This window comes from Mauremys mutica, chromosome 1 (genome assembly GCF_020497125.1).
Source record: "Mauremys mutica isolate MM-2020 ecotype Southern chromosome 1, ASM2049712v1, whole genome shotgun sequence".
Taxonomy (NCBI): Eukaryota; Metazoa; Chordata; order Testudines; family Geoemydidae; genus Mauremys; species Mauremys mutica.
This window is the reverse complement of record NC_059072.1, coordinates 221,297,676-221,318,409: the sequence shown is the minus strand read 5'-3', so window position 1 is coordinate 221,318,409 and position 20,734 is coordinate 221,297,676. Positions and strand designations below refer to the sequence as shown.

The 20,734-nt window shown below is 43.3% G+C and overlaps 1 protein-coding gene across 1 annotated transcript in view; it reads right to left on the bottom strand.

The window, feature by feature from the left end:
• The window catches only part of PCYT1B (phosphate cytidylyltransferase 1B, choline), a 44,026-nt gene that overhangs the window by 18,976 nt on the left and 4,316 nt on the right, over positions 1-20,734 (bottom strand). Inside the window, exons 2-5 of the mRNA XM_044980889.1 lie at positions 10,839-10,938; positions 6,837-6,953; positions 4,534-4,685; positions 2,285-2,363 (exon numbers count right to left, since the gene is read on the bottom strand). Coding sequence (XP_044836824.1) covers positions 2,285-2,363; positions 4,534-4,685; positions 6,837-6,953; positions 10,839-10,938 — 448 coding nt within the window. The remainder of the gene's footprint in view (positions 1-2,284; positions 2,364-4,533; positions 4,686-6,836; positions 6,954-10,838; positions 10,939-20,734) is intronic.

Genomic DNA, 20,734 nt, shown 5'->3' with positions numbered 1-20,734 from the left:
CTGAAAACCTGGCCCATTGTGTTTGTACATGCTACGCTCACCAAAACTATGCAAAAAGAACAGTATTCAGGTTACAAAGTCAAGCACTTAAAAGTTAGGAAATGCCAGAATTAAGGTCGTCTGTTCAATCTTAATTCAGATCTCTTGTTCCGTGGACATAGTTCAATTCCTATGAAATTCTGCCAGAAACCAGGCAGGTTTCCAACAGAAGCCTTCCTGTCAGGCAGATTTTGGAACCTTTCTGGTTTCCTGCCACCTCTCCCACTGGCTTCTCAGCAGTCCATGTGCTGGATTGACAGGGAGCCAAGAGCCTGGAAGCCCCAGCTCTCAGTTCCTTAGCAATCCATGCTTCCAGACTTCCCAGCATGTCAAATTTCAAGTCCTTGCACCAAAGTATAGGGCTGGGTTCTCAAACTGGGAGTCGGGACCCCTCAGGGGGTTGTGACATTATTATGTGGGGGGTTGCGAGCTGTCAGCCTCCACCCCAAACCCTGCTTTGCCTCCAGCATTTATAATGGTGTTAAATATATAAAAAGGTATATTTAATTTATAAGCGGGGGGGTCACACTCAGACCCTTGCTATGTGAAAGGGGTCACCAGTACAAAAGTTTGAGAATCACTGATATAGGGACACAAGAGCTTCTCAAAGAAACAGTCACCAGAAATTATTAACATGGGCAAAACACCATGCAGTTCCCTCGCCTTTTTCTTGGAAAAGGCCAAACTGTTTTGGCTGAAATGTTTCAAAAAAATTCAGCCTGAGGCGGATACCTTGCATGGAAAGCTTCAGCCCATATGATTACGGTTTGACAAAGTTATAAAGCAACCAAAACCATGGTCTTATAATGGGAAGTGTCAGGCAATCTTCATAGTAGGTGGTGCTACCAGTTCTGCCTAGAATATCATTGTGTAATGTATTGTATACCTTTAACAGCATACACATACAAATCCATACTCACTCATTAGCTATCTGTCATAAACTAAACAGTTAACAAGAAAAAAAGAAAAGAAAAACAAGATTAGAAAATACTATATTCTGCAGTGGTCTTGATTCAATATTGGGTTATGCCTATGGCTGCAAGGCCCTGGTGGTGAAAAGTCAGCCTTAGGAGGGGTGAGGACTGCCATGGCACAACCACCAGTGGCCCTGGAGATGGCCAGCAGAGCCCCAAAGAGAACAGTGTGGTTGCGGACCGGATTTGGCCAGGACAGCTGGTGGGTGCACTGATTTAGTGGGAGACAGCTACCAAACCCTGATCAGTTACAACGTGCCCTGACAGACTCCATTAAGGCCACCAAACTGAGTCCCTGGTGGACCAAGGAAGGGAGCAAATTCCACACCTGGGACTCTGCACTGAGAACACCTAGAGACCTATCCTCACCCCCCAGGAATGAAAGCTATGCTCAGCTGGTCTCAATTGTTACCATGGGCATTGAGGAAGAGGCAGGGCTTGATTCTTCACTGCCTTATGCCCGTACAAAGTGGCTGAAAAGTGTCACTAGATCAGCTTAATCTGCTCATTTACACCAGCAATGTCTTTTACACCTGCAAATGTAAATGGTGCAAGGCAGTGGAGAATCAAGCCTGCTCTCTGTGGCAAGAACAGTTTCTATTTGCTTCATTTAACATTAAAGTTCCTTTCTGTTTTATATGTTTGAGCTACACTATGGTTGGAGAGGGAATGTGAAGAGGGGTTCACACTCAAAGTAAGACATGAATGAGCTGCTTTCTCACTTATCCTAAGGCCGCATTACACTCCTGTAGTACCAGAGTCATGTAACAGGACCTTAGTGTAAATGTGTATCTGGTCCTAATGATTTTTAATTGCTAGCTGTATGCTTTCCCCATAATAGGAGTCACACTTGTGGGTCAGAATAGAGCTGCACCTTAGCCCAGGTAAAATAGGTGACTGAATGTTGGCCATGGTACTATAGGCACATGGGAAGTAAACTCCTTTTCCAGCATTTCAGTAGTGCTTACGAACCACCGCAAATCAAAACAGTAACCCAAGCAGGAATGTTTACTGGCAAACCAAATGGCTTCCGGAAGGTTACAGTTGTAACCTATTTTTGTTTATCCAGCCCAGGGCATCACCAGTGGTTTCAAGATGAGAACCCTTCTGCTGAATTCAGCAGCACTTACTTGTTGAGAGGCCAGACTGGAATGTGCATTTATCTCTGTTTTCCCTCCTCCAGCGGGTGTGATTACAAGGCAGTGACATATGTAGATGGGCTTTAAATAAAGGCTGAAATGGAGAGAGTTAAAACAGAAAAATGCCCTCACCTGCTTCCTTTATGTGCTTGTACACGTCATCCGAGCCAGCAGAGGAGTATGGAATGTCGTCATGGGCTACAAAATCAATCTGCAAAAGATACAAGAGAAGAAACAATCAGATGCAGCCATCAGGGAACCTGCATTGGTTTTGGAAGGACAGTTTCTTTTCTGAACTGCGTCTGCCTCCCTTTGAAAGTCTCATCAGAAAGGTACTATTTAAAACATTGCACTAGAGCTGGGCGGCAACAGAGCGCACCATGTGGAATTATGGTAGAACTCAGGACTTTTGGCTCCAAGAGCACAGATATAACATACCCTTGCTTTGTGTGTGATGTCCTCCTCTACGCACAAAGGATAAGGGACCTAATGCTGCTACTGTCACCTACAGGAGATCTCCTTTAACTCAAGTGACAGAGAGTTGACTTTTAAAACTGAAGGAGCAGGGTTTCTCTTCCCAGCTTCCCATATTTGTGTGTCTGCGTTTTGTTTATCTAGAAACTGTCTAGCAAACCATAGATTCATTACAAAGAACTATTTCATTTGAGCTAAAGTAAACTCCAGTGAGCTGTAGCTGCATTTGGGTTTATATACACAGTAGGGTGCACAAAAACTCACATGCACTTCACCAGGTCTGAAGTTCTATCCATTAGAGGACACTGGCACACATACATACTTTTGGCTGATGATGGCATTCAATGAAATCATTGGGAGATTTGCCCTTGATTCGGTGGGAGCAGCAGGAGCAGGACTTTAGTCAGTATGTATGGACCCGATTGTTAAAGTCCATTCCCACTTTCTGTACCTGCATTTTGTGAGTGCAGTTCAGGGACATCATTTCAGAAAAATTCAGGGGCAGGGGGACAATTCTGTCAGTGTATAGAAGATTATATTTGATTGTATTATATGCTGCAAAATCTGGGGGGACGGAAAACAAAAGTGGAGCTCATAGAGCTATGAAAAGTTGGAGGAGGTCAAACCAAGGTCAAGGAGAGCAGTTGCCCCCCTTACCCCATAGCAAATGATGACCCTGGTGCAACTGATTCTTCAGCAGCTCTATGCCACCTGAGGATCCCCCTATGTAAATCCACCCAAGCACACCAAGCAACTGGGCCCCGGATTTTCCCTAAAGAGAGACTGAGCCCTGGTCTACCCTACAGAGTTAGCTCACTACAAGGCAGTTTACATCAACCCAACGCTGTAAGTGTCTACGCTAAAATTTCACTCCCCCCCCCCACGTAACTTGCCCGATATTCCGACTTAATAGCTCCACCTCCACGAGGGGCATAGAGTCAGTGTTGATGTAGTTAGGTTGATGCTGTGTCAGTGTAAACACTGCGTTGCTTACAGCGACTGTTGCTAGCTTTCAGAAGCTGTCCCACAATGCCCCGCACTGACAGTTCAATTGGTTCAAGCACTCCTGGTGAGGATGCGCACCACTGACAGAAGGAGCAAAGTGTAGAAACGCACAAGTAATGTAATTACTGTATGCTGACGTAAATTAGATTGACTTAATTTTGTAGTGTAGACATGGTCATATGTAGTTTATTGCTAGACTAGTCCCTTATATCTGCCCCTGAACATTAACACAAAAGAGTATTCTTATTTGTTACAGCTAGGATAACAAAAATTATCTAATCACTATCCACTTGATTAATCCAGATGAGGGATGTCACCACGATCTCTTGTCCTATTGCTTTAATCCAAATCCTAAAAAATGCTAACTCTGTTCTTCGTACTTATTTGGTGGATCTCACTTGCCATGGCATCAAGAAGATAACATGCACTTCACTTACATTATAGACTTGGGAATTAGACTTTAACTATATGAAATAACAACTGGGTGCCTCTGAATATGGGAGTACCTGGCAAGTTGTGGATATTTTTAATCCTTAGTCACTTTCTAACCCATGGGAAGTCTCATGATATAAATCCCTGATATATGCTTAGCTCCAAAAGGCAGGAGATCTGAGAAGAGTGTCCTGTTATCACAGGTCAGTGAGTTAAGTTTGCATTATTGATGTGCTGGTACTTTGAGTCAGTCTCCAAAAAACAGAATACGTGCCCACTTCCATTTCCATCAAAAAGAGCCAGAGAACAGAAAGTTTTCTGATTTAGAACTGACAGGTGATTTGTAATAATTAGCTGTCAGGAGCTGAATTACTTAATTTATTCCAGCTAATAGAATCCCGTATCCTTGTTATGTATTCCCAGCAGTTAATTTACAGAAGGAAGGGATGGGGTTTGGAGAAGAATGGTACCTTATGTTTTTCTAGGAACTCCGGTGTGAGCGTCCATGGAGCATCTCTGATGACCTCATCTACGTAGCGACAGTGTCTGAGTGCCTCATACCGCTCGGTTTCATTCATTACAGTGAAGCCTTTGAACTTGTGGGTTAGATCATCACTGCAAACTGACATAAGAACAATCAACAAAATATTTCTATGTTAACATTGCACAATTAGCTCATCTGGCTAGTAAGAACTTTCTGATCAATATCCTTATTTTAAAGTTGTTTGTTGAGTTACATTCCATTTTCAAACCAAATAAAGATGTGCCTCATTCTGTCTTTGGAACAGAGACCAGAAGTGCATGCTAAATAGGAGGAATGATCTGCAGAGTTCCAGAAATTTGCCTACACATCTCTAAATCACTGTTGGACAGTTATATTGAAACCAGCACAAATTAAGAGCAAACAAGTGCAGTCATAGTGGCCTGGGCTATGGATTTAGCAGATTTCATAGCATGTGAGGTTTGGCTTGATCCGTATTCAAACAGGAAATCTCTGATGAAAACCCAGTTGTGGGATTATAAGAGGCAGTGTGCTCTGGAGGAATGTTGCATAGGAAGTGGATTTAGGAAATTTTATATTCTAATCCGGTTTTTAATAAGATGGGAAATAAGGCCTATATCCCAGAGCTGTTGTGTGGATTAGTTAATGTTTATACAGCATTCTGAAGGTGTAAAGAGCTATACAAATGCTAAATCTTATTACTGCTGCAGGAAGGGTTATTGATGTCTCAGCAGCTGGACACGCTCCCTTCTGTATCAGCGCTGATCTAACACTCCAGTGCTAGTGCAGGGGTGGACAAACTTTTTGACCCAAGGACCACATCTGGGTATGGAAATTATATGGTGGGCCATGAATGCTCATGAAATTGGGGGTTGGGGTGTGGGAGGAGTGAGGGATTCATCTGGGGGTGCGGGCTCTGGGGTGGGGCCAGAAATAAGGAGTTCAGGGTGCGGGAGGAGGCTCCAGGCTGGGGCAGGAGGTTGGTGTGTGGGGGGGGGGTGCAGCTCTGGCTGGGGCTCTGGGTGGGGCTGGGGAGGAGGGGTTGGGGGTGCAGGAGGGTGCTCTGGGCTGGGACTGAGGGGTTTGGAGGGTGGGAGGGGATCAGAGCTGGGGCAGGGGGTTGGGGCGCGGGATGGGGTGCAGGCTCCGAGCGGCACTTACTTCAAGCAGCTCCCAGAAGCAGCGGCATGTCCTCCTTCCGGCTCCTATGGGAGCTATGGAGGCAGCACTTGGGGCGGGGGCAGCGTGCGGAGCCCCCTGGCTGCCCCTACGTGTAGGAGCCAGAGAGGGGAGCGCTTCCAGGCTTCTTTTTCCAGGAGCCACAGCACACATGGAGCGGGGCAAGCCCCGAACCCCGCTCCCTGGCTGGAGCGCCGGAGCAGGGAAAGCCCTGGACCCTGCTCCCCAGCGGGAGCTCAAGGGTCAGATTAAAATGTCTGAAGGGCCGGATGCAGCCCCCAGGCTGTAGTTTGCCCACCCCTGTACTAGTGGATGCTCTTCTGCTGAAGGTGTCATCTTTTGAATAAGATGTAAAATAGAGGTTGAATAAGATGTAAAATAGAAGTATTTCCTTTTAATTGTGCCTGTCCACCTATGGTACATGCCCATCAGCCATCAAGGGCTTCTTTCTGGTTACCACACTCTCCTGGGCCTGCTGGTTTGCAAAGTATTCATAAGCAGGGCTGGCTCCAGGTTTTTTGCCGCCCCAAGCGCAAAAAAAAAAAAAAAAAGCTGAAACAGTAGTAGCAGCAACAAAAAAAGAAAAAAAAGAGTGACACCCCTTGAAAATTGCCACCCCAAAGGGCCGGAATGCCGCCCCTTGAAAACTGCTGCCCCAAGCACATGCTTGGGATACTGGTGACTCGAGCCGGCCCTCTTTATAAGATCTATTTAGAGAATTACTTTAAAAAAATCTTAACTCCAAATAAATATTTCCACAACAAGAAATAAGACAACAAGATGCACACAGTGAGATATGTGACACCAGACTCTGGTGCAGCGCAAATTTTATGTGGAGATTGATGGTTGACAGTTTAACTAGGCTGGGAACTAGACTGGGAACTGGCAGCTGAGGCCAGAGTTTGACTGGACTCTTACTTTGTTTGACATAATTTTAAGATGGACTATTTTTTATGGTGTAAAATATCATCAAAACAGGAAGTAGTGCTCAAAGTCAGAGTGTATAAACAGCTGCAGCTGAGAACATGGCAATACTGCTCCTCTGCTACTTCAGAACAGAGGCAAAAATCCAGTAAATAGATGTGCTCTTACCTCCTACTAATAAGTAGCTATTTGGGAAGAGAGTTTTGGCTTGCATAAGAGCTCTAGCATGGCCGGAGTGGAAGAGGTCAAATATCCCATCTGCATACACTCTAACTGGTCTGTCAACTGTGGGGAAAGAAACACAACAATGATTTGACTGGAGGATAGCTAATGTGATGACAACTTTTTAAAAGGGCTCCAGAAGTGATCCGAGTAATTGCAGGTCAGTAAGTCTGACTTTAGTACCGGGCAAACTGGTTGAAACTAGTAAAGAACAAAATTGTCAGATGCATAGATTAACATAATTTGTCGGGGAAGAGTCAACATGGTTTTTGTAAAGGGAAATCATGCCTCACCAATCTACTAGAATTCTTTGAGGGGGTCAACAAGCATGTGGACAAGGAGGATCCAGTGGATATAGTGTACTTAGATTTTCAGAAAGCCTTTGACAAGGTCCCTCACCAAAGGCTCTTAAGCAAAGTAAGCTGTCATGGGATAAGAGGGAAGGTCCTCTCATGGATTGGTGACTGGCTAAAAGACAGGAAACAAAGGGTAGGAATAAATGGTCAGTTTTCAGAGTGGATAGCGGTAAATAGTGGTGTCCCCCAGGGGTCTGTACTGGGATCAGGCCTATTCCACATATTCATAAATGATCTGAAAAAAGGGATAAACCATGAGGTGGCAAAATTTGCAAATGATACAAAATAGGTCAAGATAGTTAAGTCCCAGGCCAACTGCGAAGAGCTACAAAAAGATCTCACAAAACTGGGTGACTGGGCAACAAAATAGCAGACGAAAATCAGTGTTGATAGATGCAAAGTAATGCACACTGGAAAACATAATCCCAACTATACATATAACATGATGGGGTCTAAATTAGCTGGTACCAGTCAAGAAAGAGATCTTGGAGTCATTGTGGATAGTTCTCTGAAAACATCCACTCAATGTGCAGTGGCAGTCAAAAAAGCAAACAGAATTTTGGGAATCATTCAGAAAGTGATAGATAAGACAGAAAATATCACATTGGCTCTCTATAAATCCATGGTACGCCCACATCTTGAATACTGTGGGCAGACTGGAATTGGAAAAGGCTCAGAAAAGGGCAATAAAAATTATTAGGGGTATGGAACCTACTTCCATATGACAAGCGATTAATAAGACTGGGAGTTTTCAGTTTGGAAAAGAGATGACTGGGGGAAATATGATAGAGGACTATACAATCATGACTAGTGTGGAGAAAGTAAATAAGGAAGTGTTATTTACTCCTCATGACACAAGAGCTAGGGGTCACCAAATGAAATTAATAGGCAGCAGGTTTAAAACAAGCAAAAGGAAGTATTTTTTCACACAACGCACAGTCAACTTGTGGAGCTCCTTGCCAGAGGATGTTGTGAAGGCCAAGTCTATAACAGGGTTAAAAAAAGAGCTTGATAAGTTCATGGAGGATAGGTCCATTAATGGCTATTAGCCAGGATGGGTAGGGATGGTGTCCCCAGCCTCTGTTTGCCAGAAGCTGGGAATGGGCGACAGGGGATGGATCACTTGATGATTACCTGTTCTGTTCATTTTCTCTGGGGCACCTGGCATTGGCCACTGTCAGAAGACAGAATACTGGGCTAGATGGACCTTTGGTCTGACCCACTATGCCATTTTTATGTACTTATGATTTTCAGCTTTAACAGGAATCATGTGTGAATCCAGCTGATCAATTTTGGCCTCTAGTAAGAATGTTGTGGGGTTTTTTTCTCCTCAGATATGCAGAATTACAGTGGGTAAATGTAAAATGTTTTATTCCACTTACTCTTCTACATCCTTGTGATGGGGCACCTGTCCCACACTGGGCTCTAAGGGGTTAATAGAGCCCTTGGGCAGCTGCACAGGAGGCGGCAAATCAGAGAGGGGTTGTGAGGTGCAGCCAATCAGGGCTGGGCTGGCCCATATAAGGGCAGCAGAGCAGCTTTGGTTACTCCCTGGAGCTTGAGGAGGGAGATAGACTGGCTGCCTTGCAGGTTGAAGGCAGTAAGCACCCTGGACAGAGCAGTGCTGCAGGCAGAGACCCAGGGAGCTAAAGGCAGATGCTTGCGGGCTGCAGGGATCAGCAGGCTAAGGCCCTGAGGGTAAAGAGGGTGCTGTGGCTGTGGGGAAGTGGCCCAGGGAAATCTACTGAGGAGTAAGACGGGGTGCCGCAAGCAGCAGCCATCTACAGGGTCCCTGGGCCGGGATCCTGAGTAGTGGGCAGGCATGAGTCCCTCCCCTTCCCCCACTTGCCACTGAGAAAGTGACTAGACCAAGGGACTATGACATTCCCCTGGAAGCGAGGAGTACAGCATGTGGCACAGCTGGAGGGCTGTGTCACAAAGACAATGCCCTGGTCCTGGAAGTGACATGGATCCCAGGAGTAGAAGTGACTGGCGGGATACCACCAGAAGAGGGAGCTCCGGCTAGCATAGCTGATCCCTGGAACATCCAGCAGGGGGCGCTGTAGTGGTGAGTCCTATCCCATCAGAATCCTCTTTACTGTGTTCTCCTCAAGTTGGCCTCTTTATTATCCTCCCTTTTCCCTGAATTATTACTTGGAAAAAGGTCTTTTTCCTATCTCACTCCATTTGTGTCATCTCACATTTTTCTCTGCTCCCTGCCTTTTTCTCTTCCTCAGCTTAATGCTGTACACACGTTTGTTTCCTCCTGCATCTACACCTTTCCTCTTCCCTCAAACTCTTCTCCTTTCTGATTAACCTTTCTATCTTTCCCATTCTTATTGCCTCCTACTGTTTGCTCCCTACTACCCATCTCTTCCTGCACCCCACTCTTCATGCCCTGGCAGTGGGCTGCAGGCCTAAAGAGGACCTGCTTCACTGAGTGGCATGCCTGGCCACTTGGCTACAGATAGGCAGTCCCTGTACAACTGGAAGAGAAACAACTGGGGCTCTGAGCTCCAGAGCTGCTGCTGCCATGCAGCAGAAAGACATGTCACTGCTCAGGATGACCATATCTCCCATGACTCAGATGAAATGTGGAGAAAACCATGTTTCTTGGAAAACTCACTGGGAAGATGGGGATGCTTCCTCAAAGCAGGGTAATCGGCAGCTTTTTGGGGCCCCCTGTAAAACCATCAGTTGGGATCCTCCCCACCATCTGAAAGGTCCATGATCCAGAGTATAACCTACCATAAACTCCTCTGCCATGATACCAGATTAGAGGGGAACAGATGAGGTGTTTAACACTTGGCTGTGCATTATGCAAAGGGAGTTAGAAAAATAGTGGATCAACATTTCCATTTAGACAGGTGGAGGGAGGAATTTGTAATGTGACCACCCAAGGTCTCAATAAAGGGAAAGGCTCCCTGATTCTCCAGGGCTGTAATTAGTCAGTCAGCATGAATTAGCTCAGACCCCACACCATTTGGAACTGGAGAATGGGCTCCAAACATCACACTATCATTGTGGGGGCCCTGATGCTATGGTGTTGCCTGCACTGCGGGCCTTGACTGTCATTGTAATGTCAGAAAGGAAAAAGTGGTTTCTCAGCACACCATATAGGTACTCAGGCAGAGTATACATACACTCATAAGCTGTGGTGCTGTCAGAAGAGATATATCACAGCTGTGATGCAGAGGCCATGAAGTGTGTTTCGAAATGTGAGGAAAACACTCATTTTAGCCAGTATCCCATATGATTTCAGTATGCAAATAACCTGTGTGTTGAGATTTGCTGAGTTACCTCTTATGTCCAAATCTCACTGCCCAGCATTTTTATAACTGTTCAAAAATTAAACTGTACATTTAACAACTACATTAACGTGGGTGGTCTGTATCTCTAAGAAAACATAAATATCCTTTTGTTACACCTCCCTGAGCCCCGGTCAGGTAACATATGCTGCTCCTCCTCCCAACTGAAGAGTGCTTTTGTAATAGTGAAATACATTCACAACTGAAAGGCTATGTCTGTGGAAGCTGCTCTTAGTGCTGTTAATGCTGCTGTCAGCAAAGACGTCCAATTAATCAAGACTCACCTGGTGTTCCCAGGCGGGCCTGAGTGATGGTTAGTTTCTCATGTGGGGCTTGGCACTGACAGCTTATTTCGTCTGCAAATGGAGCAGGTGCAATCAGAGTCTGGAAGGCAATGGAGGGGTAGTGACAGAAAAAAACAAAACAAAAATTACATGAGCAAATATCTAGTTCATTCTTCAAACAGGAAGACAAACCTGAATCATTTCATTGTATGTCAGCGAGTCCTAACTGTGCATAATTATAGCTTGTTTCCTTTTTGAAATCACTCATGAGCTCACTCAATTTATACAAAAAGTGTCAATTAAGTACTGAGGAGACTATGGTGTTTTTAAAACACCATGCAAACTAAACCTTGGTCTTAGTCAAGAAGCTCTAATGTTTTGGAAGTGGTTCAGGAAAATAAACAATCTATCCACACATTGAATTCAGGTCTCTCGGGTTACCAGCTCAGTGTGTAAGAAGCTTAGTTCTTGGACTGTTGATTGTATGAGCTTTCTCTTTCCCTGGGCTATGTCTTGTCTACTGAGGAAATCCAAAACGATCAGCTGGCACAGTAACTTGTCTACTGGAGGACTCAATCAGGGTGAGTAGGGTTCCATTTTCCTTAGTGTCTTTTCTGTAGTTTTCAGATAAAACATCTACTTTTTGCATTTATTATGTGAGCATGGGATAGTTGTACTTAGATCAGTGTCCAGGAGGTAAAATGTTCAGTTATATTAGAAGTAACTGAAACTGATTAGATACTAGGATTTTGGAAGACACTAACTGACCATCTCCTCACTAGCTTTTGAGTGGATTGGGCACAAACTCCACCCACTGACAAAAATTAGATATAAACTACCTCTGTTGAATTTTTCATGAAGCAAGCGTCCTTGATACTTCATTTTATTATTGATAAAGGGCATACAAAGTCAGGGCTGGACTAAGTCTGACTGACTTATCTGGAATTCCTTTCATTATTATTATTTTTTTGTATTGCAGTAATACTTAGACACCCTAACTGAGGTCTGAGCCCCATTTTATTAGATGGGGCTATATATACATATACTAAGAGACAGTGCCTGAAGAGTTTATACTTGAAAGGTACAAGAAAGACAAAGGGTGGGAGAAATCAGGTGGTATATCCCCATTTTACAGATAGGAACTTCCTGATGCAACGAGAGTTTGAATGTTTTGTCAGGAAGTTATCAGCAATTATAACCTTGGGTATTAGATGCCTTGCACCTTGTGATTTATTAAGGGTGGAAATACCATTTGCTTGTTAGTTTTGAAATCCATTAGTTGAAAGTAGTAATCAATTAACAATAAAAAGGTTTCCTCCTTTATCAAAAGCACATACATCCCCTATTAGTCTTTGGGATTTCATGACCTTGCATCATCTGTCTTGTTGTTTTGCTCTTTGGAAGAGACTGCATGGAGCACACCCAGTTGTCATATCTGTTATCTGAGCACTCATTATTGGCCATAACAAAATATTTCTTGCCCTTTAGTTACATTTTTCAATACTTGGAAGACTGCTATGTCATTTAGTGGGCATTTTTCAGCAATGCCAGACCACTGTGTCTCCTTTTAGCAAAAATTTCCCACTTACCTCTTTTCTTTTCTTGGAATGGCTGATATGGGTTCACATTGGTTACTAGCGTTGCTCTTAATTTAGGCCATTCTTGTAAATACATTTTTTTTATGACGAATCTCCAAACTTAAGAGGCACTTGCAATGGGACCCTTTGTTTCTTGACCTGAGAGGGTGGCTTCCACTGTTACATAAAGGTGAGCTCTAGGATTTGTTTGTAGCCTATCTTGGTTGGGATTCACCACCAATATTGCTTTTATAAAACTCTCATCACTCCTACAGATTTAAAAAATCTCCTGTATTGCAGTGAAGCTGCCCTACTTTCACTGATGCCTTCATCATGTTAAATGCATCTGCCACGCACTGACAAAATTAAAAATAAAATATGGGAAAATCAAACTTTCTGTTTGGGTTCTGTGGAAGGGAATCCTGCTCAGATAGCTGCCCACATAGCACAGTGCACACTCGTTTCTTTATTTTCTAATCACTGTCTTTTTGCTTCTGTCTCCGTGATTGTTGAGTGCTAAACTGCCTTTTTATCTCTAAGCAATGTCAAGTTACACAACATCCCACACAGGGTGCTTCATGCTGGGATAAAGAGGAAGGCAGGAATGTTAAAACAATAATGGCTATGGTCTGAGGCCTGCAACTGGTAATCACATCCTAGCTAGGTACAGGCTGTTTCCTGGGAGATTATTTGAAGAAAATAGGTCTGGTTTGCAGCAAGAGATTTTTTTTATTTTTATTTTTTTGCTAGTCAAACAGCGTAAACCTTTTACCCATATCCATTTCATTGCAATACCGAGCAGCTTTTTCTCTTGGCCCCAACTAAAGCCAAGCACATCCTGTTTTAGCTTCCCACGAGCCTGGGTCTTGTTGGAAAAGGTTTTGCCCATTCTTTTCTTACCATGTGACTTCTTGACCTTCAGACATTAAAATGCACAATAATTAGGGACAAGTTACTAAAATCAGGAATATGTCAAGGAGGAACACACATTCAGAAATGCATACAAATAATGTGCTTATAGATCAAACAAAACACAAAGGAGACTCTCAATTGGTACCTGAGGCTGTAATCATTGAATCTAGATGAGGAAAAATTGTAGCTGAACCTCGTCACTTTTGGAAATGGAACTGGCCATCCAAGTTACTTAGCCCTTGAACGCTGAGGGGAGTAAATTGCAATGCCTAAATGCCTTTAAAAATCTGGGCATAAGTGTCAAATTTAGCCCTGGGCTATAGTAATTGTAAAGACAATGTGAAATCATCCTGACAACACTGAAATTCCCCCTCCCCCTTCTAACCAGCTTGAAAACTGTTTCAGCTAAACTGGAGCCATAGTATAGACCAGGCTTGGGTGGCCCAAACTGTTTTTATTGAATCAGTTTCAAAATCACCTTAAACCAATTCAGCAAAATCAGTGGTTTTGAAATCACGTGAGTATAAATCACAGGTGACCAACCTGAGCCTGAGAAGGAGCCAGAATTTACCACTGTACATTGCCAAAGAGCCACAGTAATACATCAGCAGCCCCCCATGAGCTCCCCCCTTCCAGCACCTCCCGCCCACCAGCAGCCCCACTGATCAGCGCCTCCCCTCCCTCCCTGCACCTCCTGATCAGCTGTTTCATGATGTGCAGGAGGCTCGGGAGGGAGTGGGAGGGGGCGTGGGAGGAGGGAGGACACGGCAGGCTCAGGGGATGGGGAGGGAAGGGGTGAAGTGGGGGCAGGGCCTGTGGCAGAGCCAGGGGTTGAGCAGTGAGCACCCCCCAGCACACTGGAAAGTTGGCGCCTGTAGCTCCAGCCCCGGAGTCGGTTCCTATACAAGGAGTCGCATATTAACTTCTGAAGAGCCGCATCTGACTCCAGAGCCACAGGTTGGCCACCCCTGGTATAAATGGTTCAGGCCACCCAACCCTATGGCTCCAATTAGTTTTTAAAATGGTTAGAATTTGTGGGGAAATCTCCCTGGTATAGACAAGCCATCTCCCTTTACCTGAAGATCCCTGTGCACCAGCTGAGCAGTGGATCTAATTTTGCATGTCTCCCTGCCAATCAAATTTAGGTGTGGAGGATCTGGCACTAGGAGTGGTTTGAGATCCACATTATCTCTGCACCTGGTTTCTGTCCATTCACATGAGTAATCTCTAAGGTACCCATGTATTCTTGGCTCAATATCCCTAGGTGTGACTGACAAACACAGATCAGATTATTTAGTTTCTTTTTGAGTGCACAAAGAATGTTGCAATAATAGGGCTTGCTTGCTATGTCCCCACCAAGGAAATATCTCTCTCCATCCATTTGCCAGCATATTATATTTCAAACAGATTACCAACCAGGACACTGAAGGTAACTGTTTTCTCCCCATTTCTCCCCCTCTGCCAGTGACTGCAGAAAAACACTGAGCCAGAGAAAATGTAAACAAATAATAATTTAGTTCAAAAAGAAGAGTACTAATGAACAGTGTGGTTAATTCTGCCATGGTGGCATCTACCTGGATATAATTATTCAGGAACTGCTGTCTGTTTCTGGTGCAGGTCCAATGCCAGATATTTGCAGTGGGAGGTGGGAGGGGGTGTGTGTCGGGGGGGGGGGTGTTGCAGAATATAGCCTGGCTCCTTATTTTTCTTCGTGTTTTATGCCCTGATTGTTGAACCCTAGCTGATTTACTGTTGAAAAGGACACAGGTGAACAGAAGCAATAATTTATAGAAAATTTTGGAACTGACTTCCTCATTTTTTCCCCTCAAAGAGAATAGTTTTTATAAAGGGTTTGAGTTCCCTTCCTCTGACTCTGTGTGCTAGCAAGGAATTCAAATGTCTCCAAAGGGGAGGAAAAAGCATCAGAACTCTTGCCAGGAGAAGCCCCCAGTCCAGATCACTTCCTTAAGCTAGTAAGAATAGACCTATAGGCCACGCTTTCCTCTTCTTGCCAGGGAAACTTTCTAGCAGAGTTTATCTCAGATTATGACGAGTTTGCTGAGATTTCTCCAATTACTCTGAATAAATTCATTCAACACAGTAGAACTGGCAGAGCTATACAAGGAGGAATTTGGCTCCTGGATTCTAAATCAGATAGCTGTACAACAATGATTAAAGGCACACTGTCTAAATATATTTTACAAGGTGCTGTTACTTGTAACCGCTACAATTTCTATAACTTTGTGAGAATGGGGTGGTAACTGATGTAAGGTTAGGGTGACCAGATGTCCTGATTTTATAGGGACAGTCCCAATATTTGGGGTTTTTTTTAAATATGGGGTTCTATTACCCCCCACCCCCGTTATGATTGTTCATATTTGCTATCTGGTCATCCTGTGTAAGGAGCTCTCTCCCCTTCCATCTATTGTAAAACTGAAACAAAAGACCTGAGGAGCAGATTGTATTTGCACAGACGTACCTACTTTGTGTAGGTCATCAGCGGAGAGACCTACTTTGCAAAATGATCAATTTTGGCTGCTTTGGGTTAAAATGTACTTTAATCTTGGGTGCAGGGGCAATGAAATGTTGATCTTTATTGTATAACGAAAGGGCAGCAGAATTGTCCTTAGCCTGCTCTAATTCAGGGGGGTTACCCTAAGCTTACTTCATTTGCTAAGCAGGGGGTAGGGATGCCAACTCCAAGTGAAAGTCAGAGGAGGTGGAGACAGGGGTTTCTGCCTAGTGGCGTGACCTCTGTTTAAGGAGTCCTAGATATCATTTTACCCTGCCTCTCCAGTGTTTAAAAATAGACTCGATCGAGGGTCCTTATTTCTGCTCCGTAATCACTGCTGCTGAAATCATTGAGCAGGTCTAGAGTCCTGAACATTAGACCTGGTTTGTGGACAGTGTCATGGTGAAAGGCAGCACAGCGGATGCAGCAACAGTAAGGTTCCCCGCTACCCAGTGAAATCGCTTAAAAAGTGGGCTACGTGGTGGTTTGCATTCTAGCATTGCGGCTAGAGGCAGTGAGCAGTGTGAGTGGCAAGCAGACGCAGTGGTGAGGAGTGGCAGGGATGACTGCGGCAGGGGTCACCTGTGGCAGCGGCGGCATCACTCAACCATTTCCACCCTTCAGGAGTGGGAGGTGAAGCTGTGTTAATGGTCTGCTGGATTCTGGGACTTTGCTGACCTCACACAACAAACTGTGAGTGGGTTCAGTGGAGGGAAAGGGGAGTGGTATGTTAATGGCCATTTGTCCATTGGACTTTCACACAGCAAGGTGGGAAACTGAGGCAAAGGACTGCCCAAGATACCATGGGGGCAGGTGCTTACTTATAGTTTGCATGCTTTTGAGTCACTGTGGTGTTTTCCCACAGTAATACTGTGTTCCCTCTCTCGTAATAAAAGTTTTCTTTTGTTGTGCAAACACTCCGCGCTTGTGAGCGGGGATGTCTTGCCTCTTAGTGAATGTCTACACAGTGTTTCAAAACCCACAGCCATGAGTCTCAGACTCTAGGTCTACAAATTTGAGTTTGACCTACGGCACTAAAAAAGCTGTATAGGCATTCGGGCTTGGCCTCTGAGGCCCAGAGAAGTGGATAGATTTTAGAGCTCCAGCACCAGCTGCAATGTCTACAATGCTGTTTTTAGTGCCATAGTGTGAGCCCTGCAAGCCTGAGTCTGTAGTTCTGGCCTCTGAGACCCATTCCTGTGGATTTTAAAATGCAGTGTAGACATTCCCCTGGATGGCTGTAAGGGTTGTGTTTAGTTTCCCCGTTTTCCGGGTGGGGATTCAAGGTGGTTCTGTTTTATATTGTTAAGAGGAACATTTATAAAAATGTTAAGAGGAACTGTAGATCTTTTGCTACCACCATCACCTTGCAGTTTTTCAGTTGGTTTATTTGATATGTTTGACAGCATTTAGTGTACAGTCTGTTTCATTATATCCCTTAGAATAGGGATGGGTTAGTTTCGTTTGTGTGGGTCTTTCACACAGCAACAAGGGAGAGAAATTTTTTTTTGAAAATAGGAAAATGTTGTTGTAAAACCACAGAATTAGCAGAAGGATTCAGGGACAATACTTTTACACTACTTTTATCTCATTTTTTAACTCCCTAGATTTCAAGTTGACAGTCTCTTAAAAGCAGAGAGAGACTTTGGACCAGTTCCAAAATAGTAAACTGATTTCAGTGGAACTAATCACATGCATAAGGACTACTCATGTAAGGACTTGTAGCACTGGACCCATAGTTTGCAAACAATGACTACAAATCAGGAAACGTGAAAATCTGAGGGGAAAATTTAAAGCACATTCAACACATTCGTTAAGAATAAAATACTACCAAAAATCTTATAAGTAACTGAAGAACAAGAAATATACACATGCTGGGTCTGCTAAAACATGAGCATTCCTTGCAAATGAAGACTCTCTTAAGGCAGCGATTCTCAAACTTTAGCAACCCAAGGACCCTCCACTTTGATTTAAAATTTTTCTCGGACCCCCAGGCCCCACCCCTACCCCATCCCTTCCCCCAAGGTCCCACTCCCGCCCCTCCTCTTCCCCACCTCTTTCTGCCCCAAGAGTGCCCCGTCCCCGGCCCCGCTCCTCCTCCTGCTCAGCGGCGTGCAGGAGGCACTGGGAGGGAGGGGGAAGAGTTGATCAGTGGGGCCTGTGGACTCCCGTTTGAGAAATGCTGCCTTAAGGACGATCTAGGTCTGCCTCTGGGTACTCAAGGAATGCTTCTTGAAGGACCAGGTGTTCAGGGAGTGAATTTTTACTCTTGGGGATAGGTGTCTGATTTAAGATTATCTTTTTTGTATCTATTGTTTCATGATATTACCTCACAATTATAAATTAAAACTATATTACCAGTAACCATGACCCAGCTGAGGTGTATTACACTGCAATTACAATTTAACTGCCCCTTATCTCTGTGTACCTCCAGGTAAAGATTCTGCAAGTGGAATTTAGTTAAAAGTTCTGTTGATGATGCATGAACCAGAAGAGAATCCAGCTCATTCTCCCAGATTTCTGTCGGCTCTGCAGAGCTAATATGAATAGAGTTATTCAGAATACTCTATTTATATTTTTAATAATATTTTTAAAATATTCATCCAATTTGCAAACAATCCAGACAGCCTTTTTTCAAGTACTGTCTGGGCTTCATCCTCCATAAAGTCATGTTATGCATTACTAATCTTCGTATAATAATTATTGACTGACTAATAATCATAAGATGCAAGTATAAGTTTCAGAAAGAAAGGAACAATGCAGAAAATTCTTCCCATCATTTTACAAAAGCGTGTGGTGATATGTATAGATTCATAGCTTTGTATGGCCAAAAGAGACCATTATGATCTAGTCTAACCTGCATTTCAAAAAGTGGTTTCTGCATCAAGCCCATAGGCTCTAACTCAACCAGAAATGATTGTTTAGAAAGTATGACATATTTTAGAGGTATGTTGGGTCCCAAACTCAAACAAAGCACAAGTGAAAGAACCAAATATGTACCAAACATCAGGTACACGAGATGGAAAAAGACACAGTTTTGCAATTCAACACTGCCTCGGTACAGACAAGCATTTCATGGAAGGTTAGCCACCAACACAGAACCACAAAAGAACAATCGGAGGGCAAGCCATTATTTAATACTTCCGTCAACCTAGCAGCATCTACCTCTGGTCTTAGGTCAGCTTAATTACATCGCACAGGGCATGAAAAGTTTTTCATGGCCTTGATCAATGTAATTAAGCTGACCTAACTTTACAGTGTAGACCAACCCTTAGTTTCGGCCTATCTTTGTATATAGAGCTGGCTGTGTCAGTGGTTTCTGTATATGTATTTCTGACAAATGTGAATAGTTCTTAGCTCCTTCCTATGGGTTTTTTCTGCTTTAGTATTTTTTATGTAGTAAATTCCTTGCTTTTGCTGTCTAGTTACACTAGCCTTTTTACTCATCTTCCTAGGCTGTGATATAGACATTCACAATAACTGAAAAAGCATTGTTTGAGACCTAGACAATGTTCAACTGAAACATCAAATTCCAAATAGCATAACACACATACATGTGAGCAAGAAATACAATACATTCTACAGTATATAATATTTGCACCAATTCTCCTATCTTATGTGTGACTCTAGCAAAGACATCTCCGTAGTTCTATATATCTGACCAATAAATAATGCAACATCTTGTTGCCAGGGGTACAGCATATTTAGATATGTAGCAATGGTGTGACTCTCAGTGAAGTGAAAGGCAAATCACAATCTAATTCTTGGTGGTGACATGCTGCAGGCAAAGAAAAAATATTTTAAAAGTGTGCCAAAGAAAGTTATGTGCATACAAACAGAGGCCAGATTTGATACCCTTTTAAAATTTTTGGTCCAAAACAGCCAGAAATCATGAATACTAGTTTCGGGTCCAAATACAGTACACAACTTGTACAGGGCTAAGATCACCTACATTTAGTCAAGCCATGCCTCTTTTAAGCTGTTCATACACAGCTTTATTACACAGTCATCTGCTCTAATGCTCCTTTTCCCATGACATCTGTACCCCAGCATAGATCCAAATTGAAGAAGAGCCGAGGTCAGGCTCCCTAAATCACACCACATTGTGGAAAAACAAAAGCATGGCTGGTTTTGTAACTATAAAAAAGCCCTTTATATCTATAATGTTACTAACTATAAAAGTTAAAATCATATGCATTTGTTGAGAAGTTTACTTGTGTGAACTGGTAAGAATATCTGAAATATTTCTAGAGCAGTTATGTATGAATCATCCTGAGTCATTGTTTAAATATCAGATCAAATAAAAAGGAAAAAAAGTCAGCGATCAAAATATTGAAAGTCAAGGCTAATACAATTTTTAGAAAGAGCTTCTTCAAATTTCATACTTAGTCGCATCAGTGAGGAATAATCTCTACAGCCGCTATAGCTCTGTTTAAACCATTATTATAGCTCCACCAAGTGAGACTAATATATAGTAATCTTTCTCATCTACTCTTAACTGAAATGTTAGCATTTTTCAAAGCTCCTGAATGATTTCACCAACACAACTAGCATATTTTTAAAAAATTACTGTAAAAAATGATTAAAGCCCCTAAAATAAAAGTTTCAAAAGTTTCTAAGTGACTTGAGAGCCTAAGTCCTCTTTTCTAAAGGAACTGAAGGCATTTAGGAACCTGTCTCATTGAAAGTTAATGGGACTTAGGCTCCCAAGTCCTATAGGTGCTTTTGAAAATTTTACGGTAGAGACTTATTTTGGAAGGAAGAGACATACAGTATGAGTAAAGAAAACTCCCACTGCACTTAAGTGAAAGGTCAAACCAAGTGGTAGTCCTTCAAGTTTGTTTTCAGGTAAGTTTCTATGTGTATTGTTTTCAACTGCAGCACTGTAATTATAA